The sequence below is a fragment of the Taudactylus pleione genome, unplaced genomic scaffold, assembly GCF_031769625.1.
Source record: "Taudactylus pleione unplaced genomic scaffold, aTauple2 ptg000136l, whole genome shotgun sequence".
Classification (NCBI taxonomy): domain Eukaryota; kingdom Metazoa; phylum Chordata; class Amphibia; order Anura; family Myobatrachidae; genus Taudactylus; species Taudactylus pleione.
This window is the reverse complement of record NW_028284538.1, coordinates 6546489-6569080: the sequence shown is the minus strand read 5'-3', so window position 1 is coordinate 6569080 and position 22592 is coordinate 6546489. Positions and strand designations below refer to the sequence as shown.

Below are 22592 nucleotides of genomic sequence, written 5' to 3'. Positions count from 1 at the left end.
GAATATTATTTAAAAAAAAAAGAAAAATAAATTCCAGTACCAGTTTAACCACTTGTTATATTCAATTTTCATATGTCTAATTTTTTTTTGCGTGTAAATATTATTTTAAACAATATCAGTCTTACTTCACACACACATACAAAAAAAATCACCCATACCTACTGTATAATCTAGGCAGTCCAGTTGTCCCTTTATTCCCTTTGTTTAAGCCATAATTAATGATAAACCAGGCAGTATTTTAAAAGAAAACTGAAAAGTTTATTTAATTGATAGATGCGGTACTTAATGCTGGATACTGATGTTACGCTTACTCTGCACAGTGCATATCATAAGAAACAGGCAACCAAGTGCCACGGAAGATGTTTCGTGGTGTGCATTGGACGCTCTTCAAAATTGACTCCTGGATAATTTTTGGATTGCTTGCAAATATTTCCGTTCAAAGCAAAAAATTATATAATAATGCTTTTATTTAGACATGTTAATAATAAATATTATAAATTAAACAACAGGTTTTTGTAATACATACAAGTATGGTCATTTTTATTGTGCAACACCTGTGTTTAAATTGGCATTAAATACAAAAAATGGAAACAATAATTTGAAAACTCCATCATAAGAAACACCTGGAAATAAGTGATAGATATTTTATACTCTGTTTCATAGCTTGTACAATCACAGCTTCTTGGGTATTGCACTGTATGTGCTGAGAACAAGTAGTGAAAATATAACTGCTCTACAGGTAATATTATTGCACTGCAATAGTGTTTGTTTTGAGTAGACAGGGCTCGTAGAGTCATCCGCATATTGTACTGTGTTTGTGCTGGTTGGCTGGAAGAATTGCAATCTATCTGGACTTTGTTTTTTAACTTAACATTTGTTATGTATTTTTTTTATTGCTGGGTGCATCAAATAGTTCACAGAACTACAGCATTACAGCATTAAGGGGTCTATTTATCAATTAATATTTGCGGGATATCCCCCGAAACACAAATATTAAGTATCCCTCAAATGTATCTACAGGTGACCACACTTGATCAAAGGACTGAAGATAACACAATACCAGTCTGCATTCTAAACCTGTTCAAAACAGATTCACAAACTTACAGTATGTGTTTTGATTTGTTTTTGGCCCAGCCTAATCTTACCAGCATGCTTGGCAAATGTCTTCCCCACAGACAACAAATACAGGTGGCAGTTGGTGTGGCTCCCCTATTTGAATTTTGGACTGCGCTGCAGCCCCACCTATGGAGCCATCACTGGAAACCACCTTATATTATGTGCAGGTTATGAGAGTTGTTTGTATTTTCACAGCTTTATCGATGCATATGCATGAAACAATGTTTGGTTCACTCTAATGGTTCTGTAATCTTTATGATTATGTTTCAAGAATATCAATAACAACCTACTGTAAATAGCTTTCACAGTGTTAATTCTTACATTCAATAGTAGCATAGAGCTGAAATGGACACTGATAATGGAAATGTTGGAGATCAGTTTTCCAATTTCAGTGAAAATTGCTGATTACCATATACATGGGCACGGTGTACCATGAGTCACTCATAGAATGAAGGGGGAATGCATATAGTGTGAGAAGCCCATTCGTATCCCGTGTATGAGATAGTTTATGGGTGGAGTAAAGTGTCTATGCATACAAATAGCTTGTTATTGGTCTCCTTGGCTACGTCCCAGCTCATCAGAATCGGAAATTGCTGAGACCACATTTTTAGCCTAAAGCTGGGTACAACACGGACAGACATATTGGCCAATCAATTGATAAGCCAATATATCTGGTGCCGTTGGCCAGTGTGTACCAGCGATATGTCTGTGAATTACGTAGTTTACAGACATATCGCATCGGCTGTGCTACACAGTCGATGGGCAGATGTATCAGCAGACATACCTGTCCATCAGCAAGTGTGTATGGGTGATCAGCCGATCGCCTGCACACATGCAGTGGCAGCTGCGGGGATTGGGACGGACCCGCCTCCAACCTGCCCCCGGCCAGCGGGACCTGCGGCTGACTGGAAGATGATGGTTGTTCAGTGTGTATGAACGACCATCATCTACAAATATATCTGCACATCACTCGATCTGCAGATATCTCTGTATAGTGTATACCCACCGTAAGGGAGACTTTGCGATCAACCCCACTATGCTGCACACAGACCACTGGCTTTTACCAAGTCTGTGCATGTAGGATACCCACAAATAATAAGTATCCTACATGTAGCATGTTGGGGGACCAAGAATAGGCCTTTCCTGGGGCTGACATTTTGTCTCAACAGCCCTGGATATCATTACATATATTGCCAAAATATGCCACCTCTCCTCTACATACCAAACTTCAATACAGTGCACTATAGTATAAGGTATGACATTTATCACCGCTTATGAAAATGACTGGTGACATGGCTTTGTCTATTACACACTGAATTCAATTATAGAACACAAATGTTTTACAATGTTAATATACAATTTGCTTATGTTATTAAGAAAGCTGTTGTTTGTTCATGCAATATGAGGCTACATTGTCGTGCTGCCTTTATATGCTCCGTGGGGTGTATAAGGTGGCGGTGGTGGTAATCGTGGTGTTTCGGAGAAATCTGGAGGAGGCACTGAAGCCACAAAAGTATTCTCAATGACAGATGGCTGCAAAAGTAGAAAAGATTATGTGACATACAAGTAAATACAAATATATAAATAACCCAATTCAGTAGTGCAATTCATATTTACCAGTACACTTTAACATTAAAATATTCAATCTGTGTTATAAAATCAATAATCAATATGTACAGGAGCTAATTGCTAAAGCTGGGTACACAATTTATTATGTAACGTACGATATAGCATTCCAATGCAGATCAGAAAGATATATACAGTATCGTACACATCGAATAGTGTGTACGTCCGATCCATCGCTCTTGACGGTCATTCATCGTATCCGCCCATCGGCTGTTCTGCACAGCAGATGGGACGATGCACTGAATGAACCAGTGCTGTTACATCAGGGCCAAAACTAGGATTTTTGTCACCTGGGGCAAGACAGTAATTTGGTGCACCCCCTGGTAATTCCCCCATAGTAATGCCCCTATAGTAATGTCCCCTTCAACAGTGCACCTATAGTAGTGCCCCCTTCAACAGTGTATCTATAGTAATGCTCCTGTAGTAGTGCCCATATACATATAGTAATGCCCCTGTAGTAGTGCCCATATAGTAATGCCCCGGTATTAGTGCCCATATGGTAATTCCCCTATAGTAGTGCCCATATACAGTAGTAATGCCCCTGTAGTAGTTCCCTTATGGTAATTCCCCTGTAGTAGTGCCCATATAGTAATGCCCCTGTAGTAGTGCGCCCATATGGTAATTCCCCTGTAGTAGTGCCCATATACAGTATTAATGCCCCTGTAGTAGTGCCCATATGGTAATGCCCCATAGTAATGCCTCTGTAGTAGTGCCCTTATGGTAATTCCCCTGTAGTAGTGCCCATATGGTAATGCCCCCATTGTAATGCCCATATAGTAATGCCCCTATAGTAGTGCCCATATGGCAATTCCCCTGTAGTAGTGCCCATATACAGTAGTAATGCCCCTGTAGTAGTGCCCATATGGTAATTCCCCTGTAGTAGTGCCCATATGGTAATGCCCCCAAAGTAATGCCCCTGTAGTAGTGCCCATATGGTAATGCCCCCATAATAGTGCCCCTGTAGAAGTGCCCCCCTTAGTAATGCCCCTGTAGTAGTGCCCATATGGTAATGCCCCTGTAGTAGTGCCCATATGCTAATGCCCCCATAGTGATGCCCCTGTATTAGTGCCCATATGGTAATGCCCCCATAGTAATGCCCCTGTAGTAGTGCCCATATGGTAATGCCCCCATTGTAATGCCCCTGTAGTACTGCCCATATGGTGATGACCCCATAGTGATGCCCCTGTAGTGCCCCTTCATAAAAATAAAAAAAATACTTACCTAAAACCCCGCTCCTACGATCACCACCATCCGTTCTGCCCAGCTGCTCCTCGGAACTATGGGAGAAACGTCATGATGTCTCTCCCATAGTGCCCATGGGGGGAGCCGGAAGCTGGAATTCAGGAGAGAACTCCGGCCTGCAGCTACCATGGTGCTGCAGGGAAGGAGCCTGGCGTCCGCAGGTAAAAAAATCCCTTGGAGCCCCCCTGCGGTGCCGGGCTGGAGGACACTGGGGGCGGGTGCAGCAGCGCACTCAGTGCACGTGCACCTCCAGTCCCCCTCTAGTTGCGGTCCTGGGTACATGCAGCATGTAACCACACATCACGCTGTCATACACTGGATCGTGCAGTGTGTATGGTGTGCTCAATGTATCATTTGTATGGTATATACCCAGCTTAACACTTAACAATATCTCTAATGGTTTCTTGCTAACCTTACACAAATAAATCTATACTAAAGCCATAACAACCAATTAGATAGTAGCCTTCTCTGAGCACTGTGAATTAGATACAGATAGCAAAATACTAATTTGTCCCTAAAGTTTTAGTGAATATCTGCACCTTTGAACAGAGGGCCTGATTCAGTACAGATCGCAAGTGTGATAACAGCTGCAAATTCGTACGGAACACAGCTGCTAAAATAGACTAATGCTTACCAAAGCTCAGCCGACATAAAGACACCCACTGCTGCTTTCTCACATGCGTTCAATGCTGTTGTTCTGCATAAACATTGGTACCATCGACGCACATCGGCCACTCACGCAGCATCTACAGCAGGTCTGACCAGCCGCAGACACTGCAAGTTTCCTCGCATGCAGAGAGCTCTCTTGCTGTGTATGCAGTGGCGAATTTATGCATGCCCAGGAAATGGCTTTTAAACAGACACACACTCCTGTGTCCTACCGACCACCACCCGTTACCACAACCAAACACTGACAGCCTGTCACTCACTTTGCAATGGATTCCTCTGTGCATCCGTAATCGCTCAGTGCGGCTTATACACATGCGCGATGGCAGACAATCGCTTGATCTACATCCGTTGTGCACTTGCGATAGATACTGAATTAGGCCCAGTTTTACTAAATAGCATTCTATGTATACTTTTGGAAACAGGATAAAGCCAATTTGTCACTTTCAATTTTAGTTGGTAAAAATTAGGGGTGTGCACCGGCCACTTTTCGTGTTTTGTGTTTTGGTTTTGGATCTGGATCTTTCTTCGTGTTTTGGATCTGGATTGGTTTTGCCAAAACCACCCTTCCGTGTTTTGGGTTCTGGGTTTTGTGTTTTGGATCTGGATTTTTTCTTAAAAAATAAAAAAAAAAGCTAAAATCACATAAAATGGGCCTTTTTTTGTTCCTACGCTATTAATAACCCCAATAACATTAATTTCCACTCATTTCCACTCTATTCTGAACACCTCACACCTCACAATATTGATTTTAGGCCAAAAGGTTGCACCGAGGTAGCTGGATGACTATGCTAAGCGACACAAGTGGGCGGCACAAACACGAGGCCCATCTAGGAGTGGCACTGCAGTGGCAGACAGGAAGCCAATCATCGTTATGGTGCCCATTTGCATGTAGCACGAACCCGGGAGATCCATGCTACATGCATCTGTGTGATTGGCACAGAGCAATGACAGGTCCGTGAGACCCGTCTGTGCTGCTGTGGTAGAAAAAAAAAAAAAACCTGTGTAAAAAAAGAAAAAAATGGCGTGCACCCCCCCAAAATAGAGCAACCAGCCCCGGGCATTAGTAACCCAGTGCTGGGTGTGCTTAAATACAGGGGACAAATGACATAGGGGACCCCAGTACTTAAGCACAACCAGCACCGGGCTAGTCAGAGCCAGCGCTGGTTGCCAAAATACGGGGGACAAACGACGTAGGGGTCCCCCGTATTCTGCGCAACCAGCTCTGGGCTCTGATCCGGTCCTGGTTCTGGAAATACAGGGGAAAAAAATTAGTAGGGTTCCCCTGTATGTTCCAGAACCAGCACTGGACTTTTTCTAGCGGGGGGCTGATGCCACAGCCAGGGGAGCCCTTTCACCGGGCCCCCCAGCCGCAGCATCAGCCCTGACCGCTAGTCAGCCCAGGCCGGGGATCCCTGGAGAGCTGGGGACCCCCCCAATAAAGGGGTAACCCTCTCCAGGGCACCCCAGGCCCAGGCTGATAGCCCGGGGCTATCCCCGCCACCCCTGGTGGCGGTGGGTGGCGGGTTGATTGTGTGGTGTGGTGTAAATAAAGAATATCAAACATTGTATTTACAAGTAGAACTGCAAGTCCCAGCTAGCCTGCCCCGCATGCTGGTACTTGGAGAACCACAAGTAACAGCATGCAGGGCATTAAGGGCCCACTAGTACCTGTAGTTCACCTGTAAAAAAAATGTTTAAAAAAACACAAGACACACACACCGTGACAGTATAAGTTTATTAAACATACATACACACACACACACACATGTACACATACTCACCTATGTAACCCTGTAACATCGGCCCACTTGTCCGGTAAAGTATACATAGGGGACCTGTGAAAAAAAACATACTCACCATCTCCTATGCGAGGTTCTGTCCTCTTCGTTCCAAAGTAGGCATCCCCGGACTTGGCAAAAAAACAAAACGAAAACGCGATCCACGAACTTAGTACTGTTCTATAGAACGGTACTTCCCGAATGAGAGCTTAGCGGCGGGGTATCACCATGGAAACCCCGCTGCTAAGCGTTCATTGGCTGAAAGAGGTCATCTCCCGTCTCTCAGCCAATGAACGGCTCCCTCCATTGTAGTCAATGGTGGGAGTCGCAGGGTAAACTTTAATAACCTTGCGGCTCCCACCATTGACTACAATGGAGGGAGCCGTTCATTGGCTGAGAGACGGGAGATGGCCTCTCTCAGCCAATGAACGCTTAGCAGCGGGGTTTCCTTGGTGATACCCCGCCGCTAAGCTCTCATTCGGGAAGTACCGTTCTATAGAACGGTACTAAGTTCATGGATCGCGTTTTCGTTTTTTTTTTTTGCCAAGTCCGGGGATGCCTACTTTGGAACGAAGAGGACAGAACCTTGCATAGGAGATGATGAGTATGTTTTTTTTCACAGGTCCCCTATGTATACTTTACTGGACAAGTGGACCGATGCTACAGGTTACATAGGTGAGTATGTGTACATGTGTGTGTGTATGTATGTTTAATAAACTTATACTGTCACGGTGTGTGTGTCCTGTGTTTTTTTTAAACATTTTTTTACAGGTGAACTACAGGTACTAGTGGGCCCTTAGTGCCCTGCATGCTGGTACTTGTGGTTCTCCAAGTACCAGCATGCGGGGCAGGCTTGCTGGGACTTGCAGTTCTACTTGTAAAGACAATGTTTGATATTCTTTATTTACACCACACCACACAATCAACCCGCCACCCACCGCCACCAGGGGTGGCGGGGATAACCCCGGGCTATCAGCCTGGGCCTGGGGTGCCCTGGAGAGGGTGACCCCTTTATTGGGGGGTCCCCAGCTCTCCAGGGATCCCCGGCCTGGGCTGACTAGCGGTCAGGGCTGATGCTGCGGCTGGGGGGCCCGGTGAAAGGGCTCCCCTGGCTGTGGCATCAGCCCCCCGCTAGAAAAAGTCCAGTGCTGGTTCTGGAACATACAGGGGAACCCTACTAATTTTTTTCCCCTGTATTTCCAGAACCAGGACCGGATCAGAGCCCAGAGCTGGTTGCGCAGAATACGGGGGACCCCTACGTCGTTTGTCCCCCGTATTTTGGCAACCAGCGCTGGTTCTGACTACCCCGGTGCTGGTTGTGCTTAAGTACAGGGGACCCCTACATCGTTTGACCCCTGTATTTAAGCACACCCAGCACTGGGTCACTAATGCCCGGGGCTGGTTGCTCTTTTTGGGGGGGGGGCACACCATTTTTTTCTTTTTTTACACAGGTTTTTTTTTTACCACAGCAGCACAGACTGGTCTCACGGACCCGTCAGTGCTCTGTGTCAATGACACAGATGTAAGTAGCACGGATCTCCTGGTCCGTGCGTGCATCTGTGTCATTGAAATACACAGCAGCACAGACGGGTCTCACTGACCCATCTGTGCTCTGTGTCACTGTCAGTCACACAGATGCATGTAGCACGGATCTCACGAGTCCGTGCTACATGCAAATGAGCACCATAATGCTGATTGGCTGAGAGCCGTGACAGACGGCTCTGTCAGCCAATCAGCACTTTGCCCATTAAAGGCAAAGGCATTTTTTTTAAAATGGCCGCTCGAGGCAAAACCTCGAGATCCGACAGCAGATCTCGAAGTTTTGCCTCGGGAGAGAGATCCGGGGCAGACAGGGAGATCCGAGCTTGGGCTCGGATCGCCCCGGATCCCCGAAGTTCGGGTGGGTTCGGTTCTCAGGGAACCGAACCCGCTCATCCCTAGTAAAAATATTCAGATAATAAAGAATCTAAATTTAGCTTTAGTACATACAGGTAATTGCCAAATACATTTTAGACTCATCCCTAAAGTTCCTTGATAGAATATGAGCCACAAAAAATGCATTAAATGTGCTTAGATTCTACAAATGTCAGGACAGTGGCGTCACAAGTGTGGGCTGCACCCAGGTGTCACCAGATGAAGGGTGACACCAAAGTGCCGACTCCTCCTCAGTGACAGGAGCTGGGTGCTGCACTGTGGCATTATGTGCAGCACTTGGCTCCAGACACAGTGAGGGAGCCGGCACTGCAAATAAAATGGTCCCTGGAGGCAGTCCACATCTCCAGGACCCCCGAAGTAACAAAAATGGGTGTTTGGGATGTGAGGCCATGCCTCCACCCACGAGGAGACCCCCCCTTTTTGCTGCACTATAAGCCCGCCCACCATTACCCGTACTAGGTGTCAAAAGAGGTAGGGACTCCATTGTGTCAGGACCCTGTTGAAGTGGTGCCACACAAGTCATAAATAAAAGATCTCAATATAGATTTTTTGGTTAGCAAATTTAAGCCATTGGGGAACACAAGCAAATGGACTAGATCCTTCAAGAAACAGTTTAATATACAGTGTATTTTTCAGTAGCATATTTGAAAAGGGATGTAGTCAATAGATTTATATTTACAATGTCGACAACACAATGTCAACAATGATGATGTCGACATTGTTAAAACATTGACAGGAAACATGTTGACAGTCTCAGAATGTTGACCTGGGAAATGCCGACATTGTCAGAATGTCGATATTATGGTTAGGCTCTGGGTGGGGTAGGGTTATGCTTAGGCTGCAGGGGGGGAGGGATTCTGATGTAAACATTTTGAATGTTGACATAGTGATTGTCAACATACTGACTGCCTACCAATGTACTCTATCAATATTGCCAGGATTGTAGACGCCTAGCTTTATAAAAAAGGTGTGGAAACTCCACACTACAGATGTGTCCTTGCTCGTGTAGCCTCAATACACCATACATAGAGTCTGAGATATGCCAGGTGTGAGTGAGCCGCCAGGTCCTGTGCTACTCTGCTAGCGTCGGGTGTCATTTTTTTGCCGAAAATACAACAAGGATTGCACCAGGAGCCTGCGGCGATGAATTTGCAACTGGGTCCGTAAACGGAACTTGGCACAGAAAACAGCTGTGCCCACTGCATTGTAGCACTTGGCATGCTGATTGAGAGACTCACTCGCACATAGATATACATGTGTCACATATCAAATTGATCAGCACAGTCTCCTGGTGCCTCCTACCACGTTGTGACTTAGATGCATTTTCCGCAAAACAAAACATGGCAAAAAAATGCCCGGCACTAGCAGAGTCTCACGGGACCAAGGGCCTGATTTAGAGCCACTCGCAAAAAGCGAGCGCTCGCTCTGAATCAGGGCGGCCGTTTTAAAAAAAAAAAAAAACAGCCTCCTGGCCACTCGTGACCACCCACAGCTTTTGCGAGCAGCCAAGTGGTGGTCGCGAAGGTCCACGAGACCCTTGTGGTAGGGTCTCGTCTGCCGCAAGCCCCAGTGAGCTTCTGGCTCTAATAGAGCCGAAAGCTCACTACTGACATCACGTGTGATGTCAGTAGGGCCGCCCACAAATGGCAGGCGTTCCTTCAGGAACGCTTCTGTTTGTCCGGCCACCCCTCCACCCCGCCTACAAAACTGGGCGAGCTGTCGATCAACATCGACGGCTGTCCCATTTGTAGTGAGCCCCGGAGCGAGTTAATTTGCGCACGCCGTGCGTGCGCAATGCCCCACCATCAACCCGCTCGCAAACGCTATCAACCCGCTTCCGAGCACACAGTGCTTGCGAGCGGGTCTGAATCAGGCCCCAGGTGCACCGAGAGGGGCTGTTTGGCAAGCCTGAAGCAATAATGAGTGAGAACACATCTTTACTTAGGGTGAGATGTATCAAACCTTGTAAAGGGTAGAGAAGTTGCCTGTAACAACCAATCAGCTTCTACATATCCCTGACGAAGTCCCAAGGTGGAAAAACATGTTGGATGTCAGCCACTATACCTCCAGAACACCAGAAGTCGGCACACATGAAACCGGAAGTAGCCAAACTGTGATCCAGAAAAGCACAGAGGAACGCCGTGAAGCAGGTGCTACAGCAAGCAGACACACTGCAGGCCTGACCACAACATGTGGGAACGGGAAGGGAGCACCATATAAGGTACCCAAAGGATGGGACAAGTGTGTTTAATATTGATTTATTGTGCAATATACCGTTCAGATGGGATATCAGATTTCTAGAACTTTCTAAAAAATAACCCCTTCAGTACCTTAATACCATATTACCTTGTGTACTGCTCAGGTAGGATTATCAGATTTCTTAACTGCTGAACCTTGGTTTACATTATTATGTACTTGTATGAATTTTACATGCCGGTCAGGCCTTACAAAGGAAATTTAAGTCACTGTTATCACTGTTAGCAAACCATTATTATAGAGCAGCCTGCCTTCACTTTACTTTATATGAATTGCTTTTATCTGTGAACGTCGTGCTTAAATTTTATAAATGCAGAGCATACGGAAAGTATTCACAACGATTCACTTTTCCACATTTTGTTATGTTACAGCCTTATTCCAAAATGGAATAAATTCATTTTTGTCCTTAAAATTCTACACACAATACCCCATAATCACAACTGCAAATTTAATTAAAAAAAAAAACAAAAAACACTAAGAAATCACATGTACATAGGTATTCACGGCCTTTGCCATGAAGCTCAAAATTGAGCTCAGGTGCATCTTTTTTCCACTGATCATCCTTGAGATGTTCCTACAACTTAATTGGAGTCCACCTGTGGTAAATTCAGTTGATTGGACATGATTTTGAAAGGCATACACCTCTCTATATAAGGTCCCACCCTTGACAGTGCATGTCAGAGCACAAACCAAGCATGAAGTCCAAGGAATTGTCTGTAGACCTCCGAGACAGGATTGTCTCTAGGCACAAATCTGGGGAAGGGTACAGAAAAAGATCTGCTGCATTGAAGGTCCCAATGAGCACAGTGGTCTCCATCATCTGTAAATGGAAGAAGTTTGAAACCACCAGGACTCTTCCTAGAGTTGGCCGGCTGTCTAAACTGAGCGATCCGGGGAGAAGGGCCCTAGTCAGGGAGGTGACCAAGAACCTGATGGTCACTCGGTCAGAGCTACAGAATTCCTCTGTAGAGAGGGGAGAACCTTCAAGAAGGACAACCATCTCTGCAGCAATCCATCAATCAGGCCTGTATGGTAGAGTGGCCAGACGGACGCCACTCCTTAGTAAAAAGCACATGGCAGCCCACCTGGAGTTTGCCAAAATGCGACTGAAGGACTCTCAGACCATGAGAGACAAAGATTGAACTCTTTGGTGTGATTGCCAGGCGTTATGTTTGGAGCAAACCAGGCACCGCTCTTCACCAGGCCAATACCATCCCTACAGTGAAGCATGGTGGTGGCAGCATCATGCTGTGGGGATGTTTTTCAGTGGCATGAACTGGGAGATTAGTCAGGATAGAGGGAAAGATGAATGCAGCAATGTACAGAGACATTCTGGATGAAAACCTGCTCCAGAGCGCTCTTGACCTCAGATTGGGGTGAATGTTCATCTTTCAGCAGGACAACGACCCTAAGCACACAGCCAAGATATCAAAGGAGTGGCTTCAGGACAACTCTGTGAATGTCCTTGAGTGGCCCAGCCAGAGCCCAGCCTTTAATCCGATTGAACATCTCTGGAGAGATTTGAAAATGGCTGTGCACTGACACTTCCCATCCAACCTGATGGAGTTTGAGAGGTGTTGCAAAGAAGAATGGGCAAAACTGCCCAAAGATTGGTGTGCCAAGCTTGTGGCATCATATTCAAAAAGACTTGAGGCTCTAATTGCTGCCAAAAGTGCATCAACAAATTATTAAGCAAATGTTGTGAATACTTATGTACATGTGATTTCTTAGTTGTTGTTTTTTTTATTAAATTTGTAAAAATTTAACAAAAAACTTTTTACATGTTGTCATTATGGGGTATTGTGTGTAGAATTTTGAGGACAAAAATTAATTTATTCCATTTTGGAATAAGGCTGTAACATAACAAAATGTGGAAAAAGTGAATCATTGTGAATACTCTCCGGATGCACTGTATGTATGTTTAAAGTTTAACCTGTAAGAATTGTACAATAAATAGTTTTAATTTTTAGGCATCTGTTTGGTTGATAACCATCCCTACTCCATCACCTACTTTTTCCTTCCTCTTTTTTTCTCTTTCCACCTTGGAGGTTTGTGCTAAAGAAATGTTTATGTTATAAATTTACTGTGATGCTCTAGTTGTCTGAAACTGCAACCTAACAATCTCCACACTAAGAAGAGGTTGTGCAGATAGAAATTGTTACACTTTAAGCTTTTAACTATCATTTTCTAGAATGTACTTGAAAGGTGCTATCAAGTACATTCTAGAAGCTGATTAATGCAATGGGATTCTTCTGCACGTCTCCACTTTTTAGAAGGTTTCACTCTCAGTTTTGTTCTGAAGCCACAGGACCTCAAGCCTTATAAATGCACTGTTATATTTTGTACCCAAATGCTTCTTTAATCTAAATATTGACACATTTTCAATATGCTTTTACATTTATTGAAATAATAAAAATGAAAAATTTAGGCAATATAATGTGTCTATCTACAGATGTGTGTAGTATTTGTTTTAAAAAAGAAGCATGCAACAGAGGTGAGGTATGAATGTTTGGAATGCTATTTGCTAATAATATGGCCTCACCCATAATCCCCTTGCCCTGTGTGAAGCACCTTACCTGGTGATCTTCTCTTGTCACACAGCACAGAATATAGAATCCAAAGGTAGCAGCGAAAATGGAGGCACACAATAGCAGCACGTTTGTACTGACAAGGACATAATGGATTTTAGAGACATTTATCTGTAAACACAAAATCAGAACCGTTGAATTGTGCTTACCTATAAATACTTCATTTACACTTTTAATGATCTACTTTAAAACATAGGGAAACAACGAAAAATCTAGACAAGTGACTTTACATTGTTGGTAGATATAATGGTGATGGATTTCTATCAGGTACATTACACTAATCCAAACACATGTTTATGTTGATTCATATTAGACATGGTTCTGGAGCCATTTCAGTCATTGTCACTAGGTCCATGGGTATACTTGCTCAATCTGCTGTTAATGCCAACAGTTGAAAGAAACTGGGTGTTCTTAGCCCTTAAAAACTACTTTTTTATGAGTAGAGTAAACAACCACAAAAAAATGTGATCACTTTAATGACGTGTCATCAAAGTACCAAAACTGATAGGTGCCTCAATGATCTGATGTTTGGATGGGACAAGAGGGTGTCATAAATGCCAGGTATAATCCCAAGGGCGTGATCACATCTCCATAGTGAGTTCTCTAAAGGTGGGAGGTACACACACTGTGATCTACATGTGGGTAAGGCCCGAGCCGTAACTAGACTTTCTGGTGCCCTGTGTCAGAAAGATCATTGGCGCCCCCCTCATTTTTTAAATAAGGACATAAGATAGTGCACCTGAAAAAGGACCATGCCTCATGGGAAAGGCTAGGGAAGAGATAGGGGAGGCCAAGAGATGCTGGGGAATAAAAGAAGAGGAAGGTAAGAGTAAGAATGATAATAAACAGGAAAACTGACAGGCCCAAACAGCGCCCCCTGCCCTGCGGTGCCCTGTGCCATCACCCTATTTATGGCCCTGGGTAAGGAGCATTGCATTAAAGAATTTGGAGAGAGAAATTCACACCTCAAGAGTCTTTCACAAGATAGTTCCAATTTCCATTTGGCATACTGTAAATGGAGTGGCCTACCGTATTGCCACTTGTAAAACGGGTGTAGCATAAATATTCTTTTTCATTTTTACATTTTGCAAGGTATGGAACTGAAATATTGGGGGCTAAGTATGCCTTTCTTAGGTTTAATACAATAGAAGCTTATTCATGCAAGAGGGCTAATAATGGATATTGTGAAATCAGATAACTCATGAAAGCATAAACAGATAGTTTTTGTGTATATCCTGCATGAATAATAATGTATTTTCACTTCTTATTGCATGGCTGCTGTGTCACTAGCTTTCTTTTATCTATTTATTTATATATTTACTGTATTTGATCTATGTGCCTCCATTATTTCCTTATTTACCGATCTCCAATAAAATATCTACTATTAACTCTGCCAAAGTGGTTATGATGTAATTCTGTCTGATCCCTAAGGATCAGTTGCAGCGGCATATCAGTGCAGCAGTATGCCCTGTGCTGCCCCCGCCCCCTGAATGCATGACAATGTTCAGAGGGGGTTGGCTGACAGCACCGGATGCCTGAGGATGCACTAAGCAGCTGTACAGATTGCAGGGTGCGTGTCTGGAGCATCCAATGGACACTCCAGGTGGCACTGCAGGGTGCCATTCCAGGCACACTGCAACAGGGAAGCAAGGGCCATGGGGCAGCAAGGGTGATGATGATGACTTGTGGCAACGGTGCATGCATCTCGAGGTGTGTTTTGCTCTTCACATGTGCAAATACACAATATCTGTGTGTTTATATTTGAGCAGTTTGCACCCTAGTACTAGATTTACTATTCAGCAGTTTGCTAAAGCCAGCAATGATAGGCGGCTTTAGCTGATAGATTTGAAGTGGCAAAAGAACTGGATGTTAAACCAACTTGGTTTAGAATATATTTATTTTGCTATATAATCCACTGATCATCACAGTATTTGGCAAATCGCCATTTAGTTTATTTACCCCCAAGACTGTATCGGCCCCCTTGAGTTTAAATGTATTTAAATAAAAAAAGATCTAGCCTTATTGCTTATCCATGTTCCCTGTGGAAGCTCTGTCCTACCTAACTTGGAAAAATAAAATAATTTTGACAATACATACGTATTTGTAGCAGGCATCATATGGCTCAGCATAACAAAGTTTTCCAAGATCTTTCACATTAAATAACAATCCAACAATACTGAGAATTGTTGTTATTATGTCGAAGGAAATTGATAGTCTGACCTATGGGGTAAAATACAATAAACAAATAATGAATTACATTTTATTAGTGTGTGTAGGCTGTATTGCTAGTTGGACTAATCCAATTGTAAATGCAATTACTCCTATGGATGCCTACAGGGCAGTCTGCAGTACATGTCTAATTAGTGTAGATATGAGTGGTTTGGTTGTACTACAGTTCTTTTCACCAAACAAGCGCACGTTCATATTTATCTTATTGGCGATCCAAAACATGTGAGAGCCGAAGAGCCAATAAGACGATGTTTTTCATATCCAAACGTAACCGATTAGAACCAAAATGCTCCTCTGATGTAAAGCAATTCTACTGTATTATACTAGTTGTTCTGAGATTGTAACCATTCTACCCAAAGTTATAGGAAGATCAATACACATCCTTCAAACAAATACCAGAATAATCATCCAGTCCACTTGGCGCTTTTAGATCTGGATCTTCAATGCCAGGATATATAGTTTAGGTTTTCCCAAAAAATAAAGAAAAGAGTCCACAATAGTGTAATATAGTTTGATTATAAACTAATTGTCTTTTATATTGATGAATTTAAACCGTACCATTCATAATGGTATACTTATTTCAGCAGACAAAACAGCACTCAAATCTGACCACATAGGAGCTCAGGATACCACTGTAATCCCCTCTACGTATTTCCTCCTCTCGATAACCATAAGGGGAACATAGGAGAAGACAGACTCCAAATAGTGTATTACGTCTTTAATATAGAACACATCAAATCAATAAAAAGAAAACAGATGGACTCTCACCAAGGGGAAATGTCTACCAAAACATGTAGACACACAGAGCATAGATAACAAAAGCCAGGCTTCCACGGAGTTCCTCAGTCCCCCACTGGATAAGGTCCTACTGTCCTTCTAAACGTCCTTCTTTCCAATGTGTTTTGATACTGAGCTTGGTATCTTTGTCAAGGCATTCTGAGGACTCTACCCAAACCTATACTTATATTTCTATTCCACCTGAACAGCCTAATTGCAAAATAAAAGCCTAATTCCAGACACGGATGACCTAACCATCTATTTCTACCACACATTCTATCAACAATAGTTAGTTCCCGGAGTCCATTTTAGAACTTCCTTTTCAGGCAGTGGCTGTAGTCATGCCGCTTCGTGTGCACCTCCCCATATCTGGCACACTTCTTGCTTATCGCAGGAAGTCGCGGTCACCATTTACCTCCAGGTAGACCCATTATATCAGGGGTGAATTCACTTTTGACTAATCTGTCTTTATTTATTGATTTTTATCTACAACGCTTTGTTTTAGAAAATGCATCCCATTTGAAGGACACTACTGAGGTGTTGCAATTTTTTTCAGAGATGGAGTGGAAAGATGATTATTTTCCTATTACTGCAGATGTTAGCAGCCTCTATACCATAAATGATCACAATCAGGGAATAAAGGCAGTGAAGAAGGCACTTGAAAAATCCTCATTGAGCCTTGATATACAAGAGTTTTTAGTAGAAGGTATTAATTTTATCCTTTTTAATAATTATTTTATTTTTAAGGAGGATTTTATATACAAAAGATGGGAATCGCCATGGGCACCAAATTCGCCCCCAGGTATGCTAATATTTTTATGGGTATGTGGAAGGCTGACAATGTTTGGTCAAACAACCAATTTGGGGAAAACCTGGTGTCCTGGCAATGCTATATTGATGATATTTTATTTATATGGCAAGGTGATGGAGAAACACTGGAACAATTTTGCACATATCTTAATCAGAATAATAGGAACATCATTTTAACATATGAAAAAACAAAAAAAAGTGTAAATTTTCTTGATCTGAACATATATATTGAGTATAGTGGGATAAAAATGAAGAATTTTATAAATCCTGCAGATTCAAGATCTTACGTCAATAGAGATAGTTGTCATCAAAGGGCATGGTTAGACTCCATACCAATGGGACAGTTCAGAAGGTTACACAGAAATTGTAAAGATGAAAGAAGTTTTATGTCCCAAGCTGCAGAAATGAAAACTACCTTTGAACTTGTGGATATAATAATCAAGAGATTTCCGTATCATTAGAAAAAGCAAAAGCACTTGATGGAAAACTCTAATAAAGTATCAGAAGAAAGAGAAAAATATTATGGATTCAGAAGAATTCAAATAGTCCTTCACCACCAACTACAATTCTCAACACCAAAATGTGAAAACTATCCTTTAAAAACATTGGGGTCTATTAAAAAAGGATCCAATAAATAGTGTCAGAAATCCCGGATTTTCCCACTTGTATTTTTCGAAGGGCACCCAATCTAAAATCAAAGTTAGTTAGAAGCCTTTGTCCATCATCAATTAAAGTATTGACCAGTGGATTTTTCAGGTGAGGAACTTGTATTGGGTGTTTAAACAATCCCAATAATTTTGGTATGAAATTAACAGAAGTAGAGATTAATGGGAAAAAGTGCAATATTAGGGATTTTATCGCATTACATACTTTTAATGTTATTTATTGTATAGAATGTGAGTGCCATAAATTTTATATAGGTAGAACCAGCAGACCCATCAAAATTAGATTAGGAGAACATTTGAGGGACATACGGAAAGGCTTGGAATCGCATGCACTGTCAATGCACTTTAAACACAAACATAACTGTGACGTTAAACAGATTTAAAATTTTTATGCTGTAAGAAAGGTCACTCCAGATGTTAGGGGAGAGAGTGTGACAACAAAATTGTCCAAAAAATAAATGGACATGATTTACGATTTTAAAACTTTAGCTCCCTCAGGCCTTAACAACGATTTCGAGTTCAAATGGTTCTTATATATGGCTCATGGTTTTAATTTGTATACTGGTCCTCTGTAATTAGTTTCTAAAGCTAGTTTTTATTCTTGTATTAATTGTTTCTATTTTATTTATTAAAACTGCAAGAAAATGGCCTCCAGCAGTTACAACATAAGATGACCTACCCAAATGGCTACCGCTACGTGAAGACACCTTTCTAACATATATTATGAACATGCCTCGAAGAACCAGAAATACATCAGCCGGAAGTGGTCCCAGTGACATGCAAGTGTATTCTAAATGGTGACCATGACTTCCAGCGATAAGCGAGAAGCACGTTGGATACGGGGAGGTGCATACAAAGCTGCATGACTACAGCCAATTCCTGAAAAGGAAGATTTGAAACGGACTTCGGGAACTAACTATTGTTGATAGAATGTGTGGTAGAAATAGATGGTTAGGTGATCCATGTTTGGAATTAGGCTTTTCTTTTGCAATTAGGCTGTTCAGGTGTAATAGCAGTATAAGTATAGGTTTGGGTAGAGTCCTCAGAATTCCTTGACAAAAATACCAAGCTCAGTATCGAAACGCATTGGCAAGAAGGACGTTTAGGAGGGCAGTAGGACCTGATCCAGTGGGGGATAGAGGAACTCCGGGGACGCCTGGCTTTTGTTTTCTATGCTCTGTGTGTCTACATGTTTTGGTAGACATTTCCCCATGGTGAGAGTGCATCTGTTTTCTTTTTATTGATTTGATGTGTTCTATATTAAAGATGTAAAACACTATTTGGAATCTGTTTTCTCCTATGTTCCCCTTATGGTTATCGGGAGGAAGAAGTACGTAGAGAGGATTACAGTGGTATCCTGAGCTCCTATATGGTCAGATTTGAGTGCTGTTTTGTCTGCTGAGATAAGTAGACCTATTTGAATGGTATTGTTTAAATTCATCAACATAAAGGACAATTAGTTTATAATCAAACTATATTACACTATTGTGGACTCTTTTCTTTTTTTTTTTGGATTATTAAACTACAGAGAACCTAAACTATATATCCTGACATTGAAGATCGAGATCTTAAAGCGCCAAGTGTGCTGGATGATTATTCTGGTATTTATATGTTAATGTTGATATGTGGTGACATATCTTTTTCATTTGTGTTCACACCGGGTGGTTTCCTGGTGCAATTGTTGATTCCTGTTTACACTTATTGCAAATCCTTCAAACAATTCCAGTATTATTAATCTAAAATTAATGATTTACAGATTATTAGAGGAGAGTGGCACCAATTCATATATTTGCATACAATTAAAGTGAAATACTTGTGGAAATGCATTTTTTTATTTAATTACAATTCCCTGCTATTTAAAAAGAGCCTAATGATGTCCTGTGTTACACAAACTAATGTTGCAGACAGCAGTCCCCATTAGTCTCAATGGTGACTGTAGTCTGGGCCACATTACCAAGCTCAGCAAACTTTTGATTTTCAGAGCTTGGCTTCAATAGTGAACACCATCTTAGAGGAGAGCATTGCAGGAGAGGGCTACTATATTTAAACCAAAAAATTTACATATTTAGAGATCTATTTATTAGAGTACAAAAAGCCCGATTTCCTACTACTTTGAGTATTTTTGACAGTGATAGAACCTTTCCCTAAACGATAAAGGGGTTACGTTGTCAGTCAGATCTGCATTTTTTATTGGTGAAGTATGGCTAAGATATACAGTAGGCCATTATTGCAGTGACTAAGTATTGCCAATCTGTTCCAGCATGATTTTAATACTAGATTGCACTGATAAGTGATTTTTTTAATCACCGCGATAAGTGGCAATAGAATACCAAACTTATTGTCACATTTTATAAATAAACCACATATTTCCAAATTAATTAATATTTCATCTTAAATCACTTATACTGTACATATAAGCCTCAAAAAAAAGAAAAAGAAGTCAGCTATTCTGATTTAACTGAAATCCTGTAATTTCTGTCACTTCAATACACTAAACATGACATTCCAGCCCATTGCAATTGGATTATGATGCAAGGGCCAGTGGCAGGGTGTTTCTACTGGCTGCATAAGGTGATAAACTATACTTCCTACGTCTTTTCAGACACTCGGCAGTAAATTTACTAAAGGTCGATTTCAATCGATTGCTATAGATTTTAATGGATTTCAAATTTATCTAAATTGATCTAAATCAATGTTGTATTTCTGTGGCTAAATCACACATTTAGTAACAGACAGTTTTGGTTATTTAAATGGTAGTAAATGTGTGATTTAGCCCCAAAACACAACATTGATTTAGAATGATTTAGATCAATTTGAAATCCATTAAAATTGATAAAAATCGATTGAAATCGACCTTTATTAAATATACCTCTGGGACTCAACCCAGACAGCACAAAATACAGACATACATACAGTAATTATAATAATTTATTACTTCATTATAATTTTCAAGCATAAACTCACCCGGCAGGGAGTAGGATCTACGTAGCTTGAGAGTAACATAGATCCAGTAATGATATACTGTAAAAGAAAACACACAACACATAAGTTGTTCAAACAAACCATTTATCATACTGTCATGTCTATGAGTAATGCAAAATGTATAAATAAATTCGTAGTCAAGTCATTGCAGGCCCATGTGCCACCTAAGGCTTCCTACAGTATTTTCTTTATTTTACCCTGCATCAATATGTGTACATATTATCTTCATTAGGGACTATGCATTAGTGTGGTAACCCAAATGAGTGTAAAAATATAGTAGAACATTAAAATTAGAGATGTGCGCTGACCCCTGTGTTGTGGTTTTGGATCAAGATTCATCTTCATGTTTTGGTTTTGGATTTGAAAAATCCCCCTAAAGTGTTTCGGTTTTGGTTCTGGATTTTTTTTTTTAAATGATAAAAAGTTTTTAAAAACAGATAAAATCATATAATTTTTACAATCCAAACCCTGAAATTCAGATTTAAAATCCAAGTTCTGAATCAATGGGAGATAAGAACTGTGATTCGGATCTCCTGAGGAGATCAGAACCACGACTGGGATCTGTCTGGATTCGCAAAATTCGGGTAGGTTAGAATTTCTGGAAAACCAAACCACACATTATATGTAATTAATATAAAACACCAGGCACTATTTATATATATATATATATATATATATATATATATATATATATATATATATATATATAATATATATAGATCCCAGTCAGGCACTCTCCTCGATAAGTCCTAATGGTCTGGTGCCCTCTGGATCCAATCACATAAATAACCAGGATGAACAAGCAGCAGCACTCAGACGCTTTCACAGTTTCAAAAAGTGTATTCACACAATACATGTAAAGTACCAATGTTTCTGGACACACTCGCCCCTTTCTCAAGGTGTAAAACACCTTACACCATGACAAAGGGTTGAGTGTGTCCCGAAACGTTGGTAATTTAAATGTATTACGTGTGAATAAATTTTTTTAAACTGCGAAAGCCTCTGAGTGCTCCTGCTTGACCGTGCTGGTTATTTATACAGTATATGTATATATATATTAGTCCTGATGCAAAAGCCATAATAAAGGCTTTGAAACGTTGATGACTATACGCTGCCTATACACTGTAGTCTGTACCAGGAGTGCCGTTATCTTGTAACATATATATATATATATATATATTGTGATGACTTGGGGTATTTAGCTCGGCAGAGGGTGGGTGGGTGCAGTGTTTAGGTGCTTATTGAGGGTCCCCACACAGTTTACAAGTAAATAAATGATGCTTTTACTTCCAGCTTGTGAATTCAGGATACAGAAAATAACTAGGGGTGTGCACCGGCCACTTTTCGTGTTTTGGTTTTGGATCTGGATCTTTCTTCGTGTTTTGGATCTGGATTGGTTTTGCCAAAACCACCCTTCCGTGTTTTGGGTTCTGGGTTTTGTGTTTTGGATCTGTATTTTTTTTTAAAAAAAGCATAAAAACAGCTAAAATCACAGAATTTGTTGGTTTCTCTGCTCCTATGCTATTATTAACCTCAATAACCTTAATTTCCACTCATTTCCAGTCTATTCTGAACACATCACACCTCACAATAGTGTTTTTATGTCCAAAAGGTTGCACCGAGGTAGCTGGATGACTATGCTAAGCGACACGAGTGGGCGGCACAAACACGTGACCCATCTAGGAGTGACACTGCAGTGGCAGACAGGATGGCAGTTAGAAAAACTAGGCCCCAAACTGTACATAATGCAAAGAAAAAAAGAAGTGCAAGATGGAATTGTCCTTGGGCCCTCCCACCCACCCTTATGTTGTATAAACAGGACATGCACACTTTAACAAATCAATCATTTCAGCGCCAGGGTCTGCCACACAACTGTGGCTGAAATGATTGGTTCGTTTGGGCCCCAATAAAACAAGCTG

The 22592-nt window shown here is 41.5% G+C and overlaps 1 protein-coding gene across 1 annotated transcript in view; it reads right to left on the bottom strand.

Annotated features, from left to right (window-relative positions):
* Positions 1-281: 281 nt before the first annotated feature.
* Positions 282-22592, bottom strand: part of LOC148522945 (membrane-spanning 4-domains subfamily A member 4D-like) — a 116666-nt gene continuing 94355 nt past the window's right edge. Inside the window, exons 4-7 of the mRNA XM_088473586.1 lie at positions 20656-20712; positions 15308-15430; positions 13199-13321; positions 282-2649 (exon numbers count right to left, since the gene is read on the bottom strand). Coding sequence (XP_088329712.1) covers positions 2524-2649; positions 13199-13321; positions 15308-15430; positions 20656-20712 — 429 coding nt within the window. The 3' untranslated portion in view covers positions 282-2523. The remainder of the gene's footprint in view (positions 2650-13198; positions 13322-15307; positions 15431-20655; positions 20713-22592) is intronic.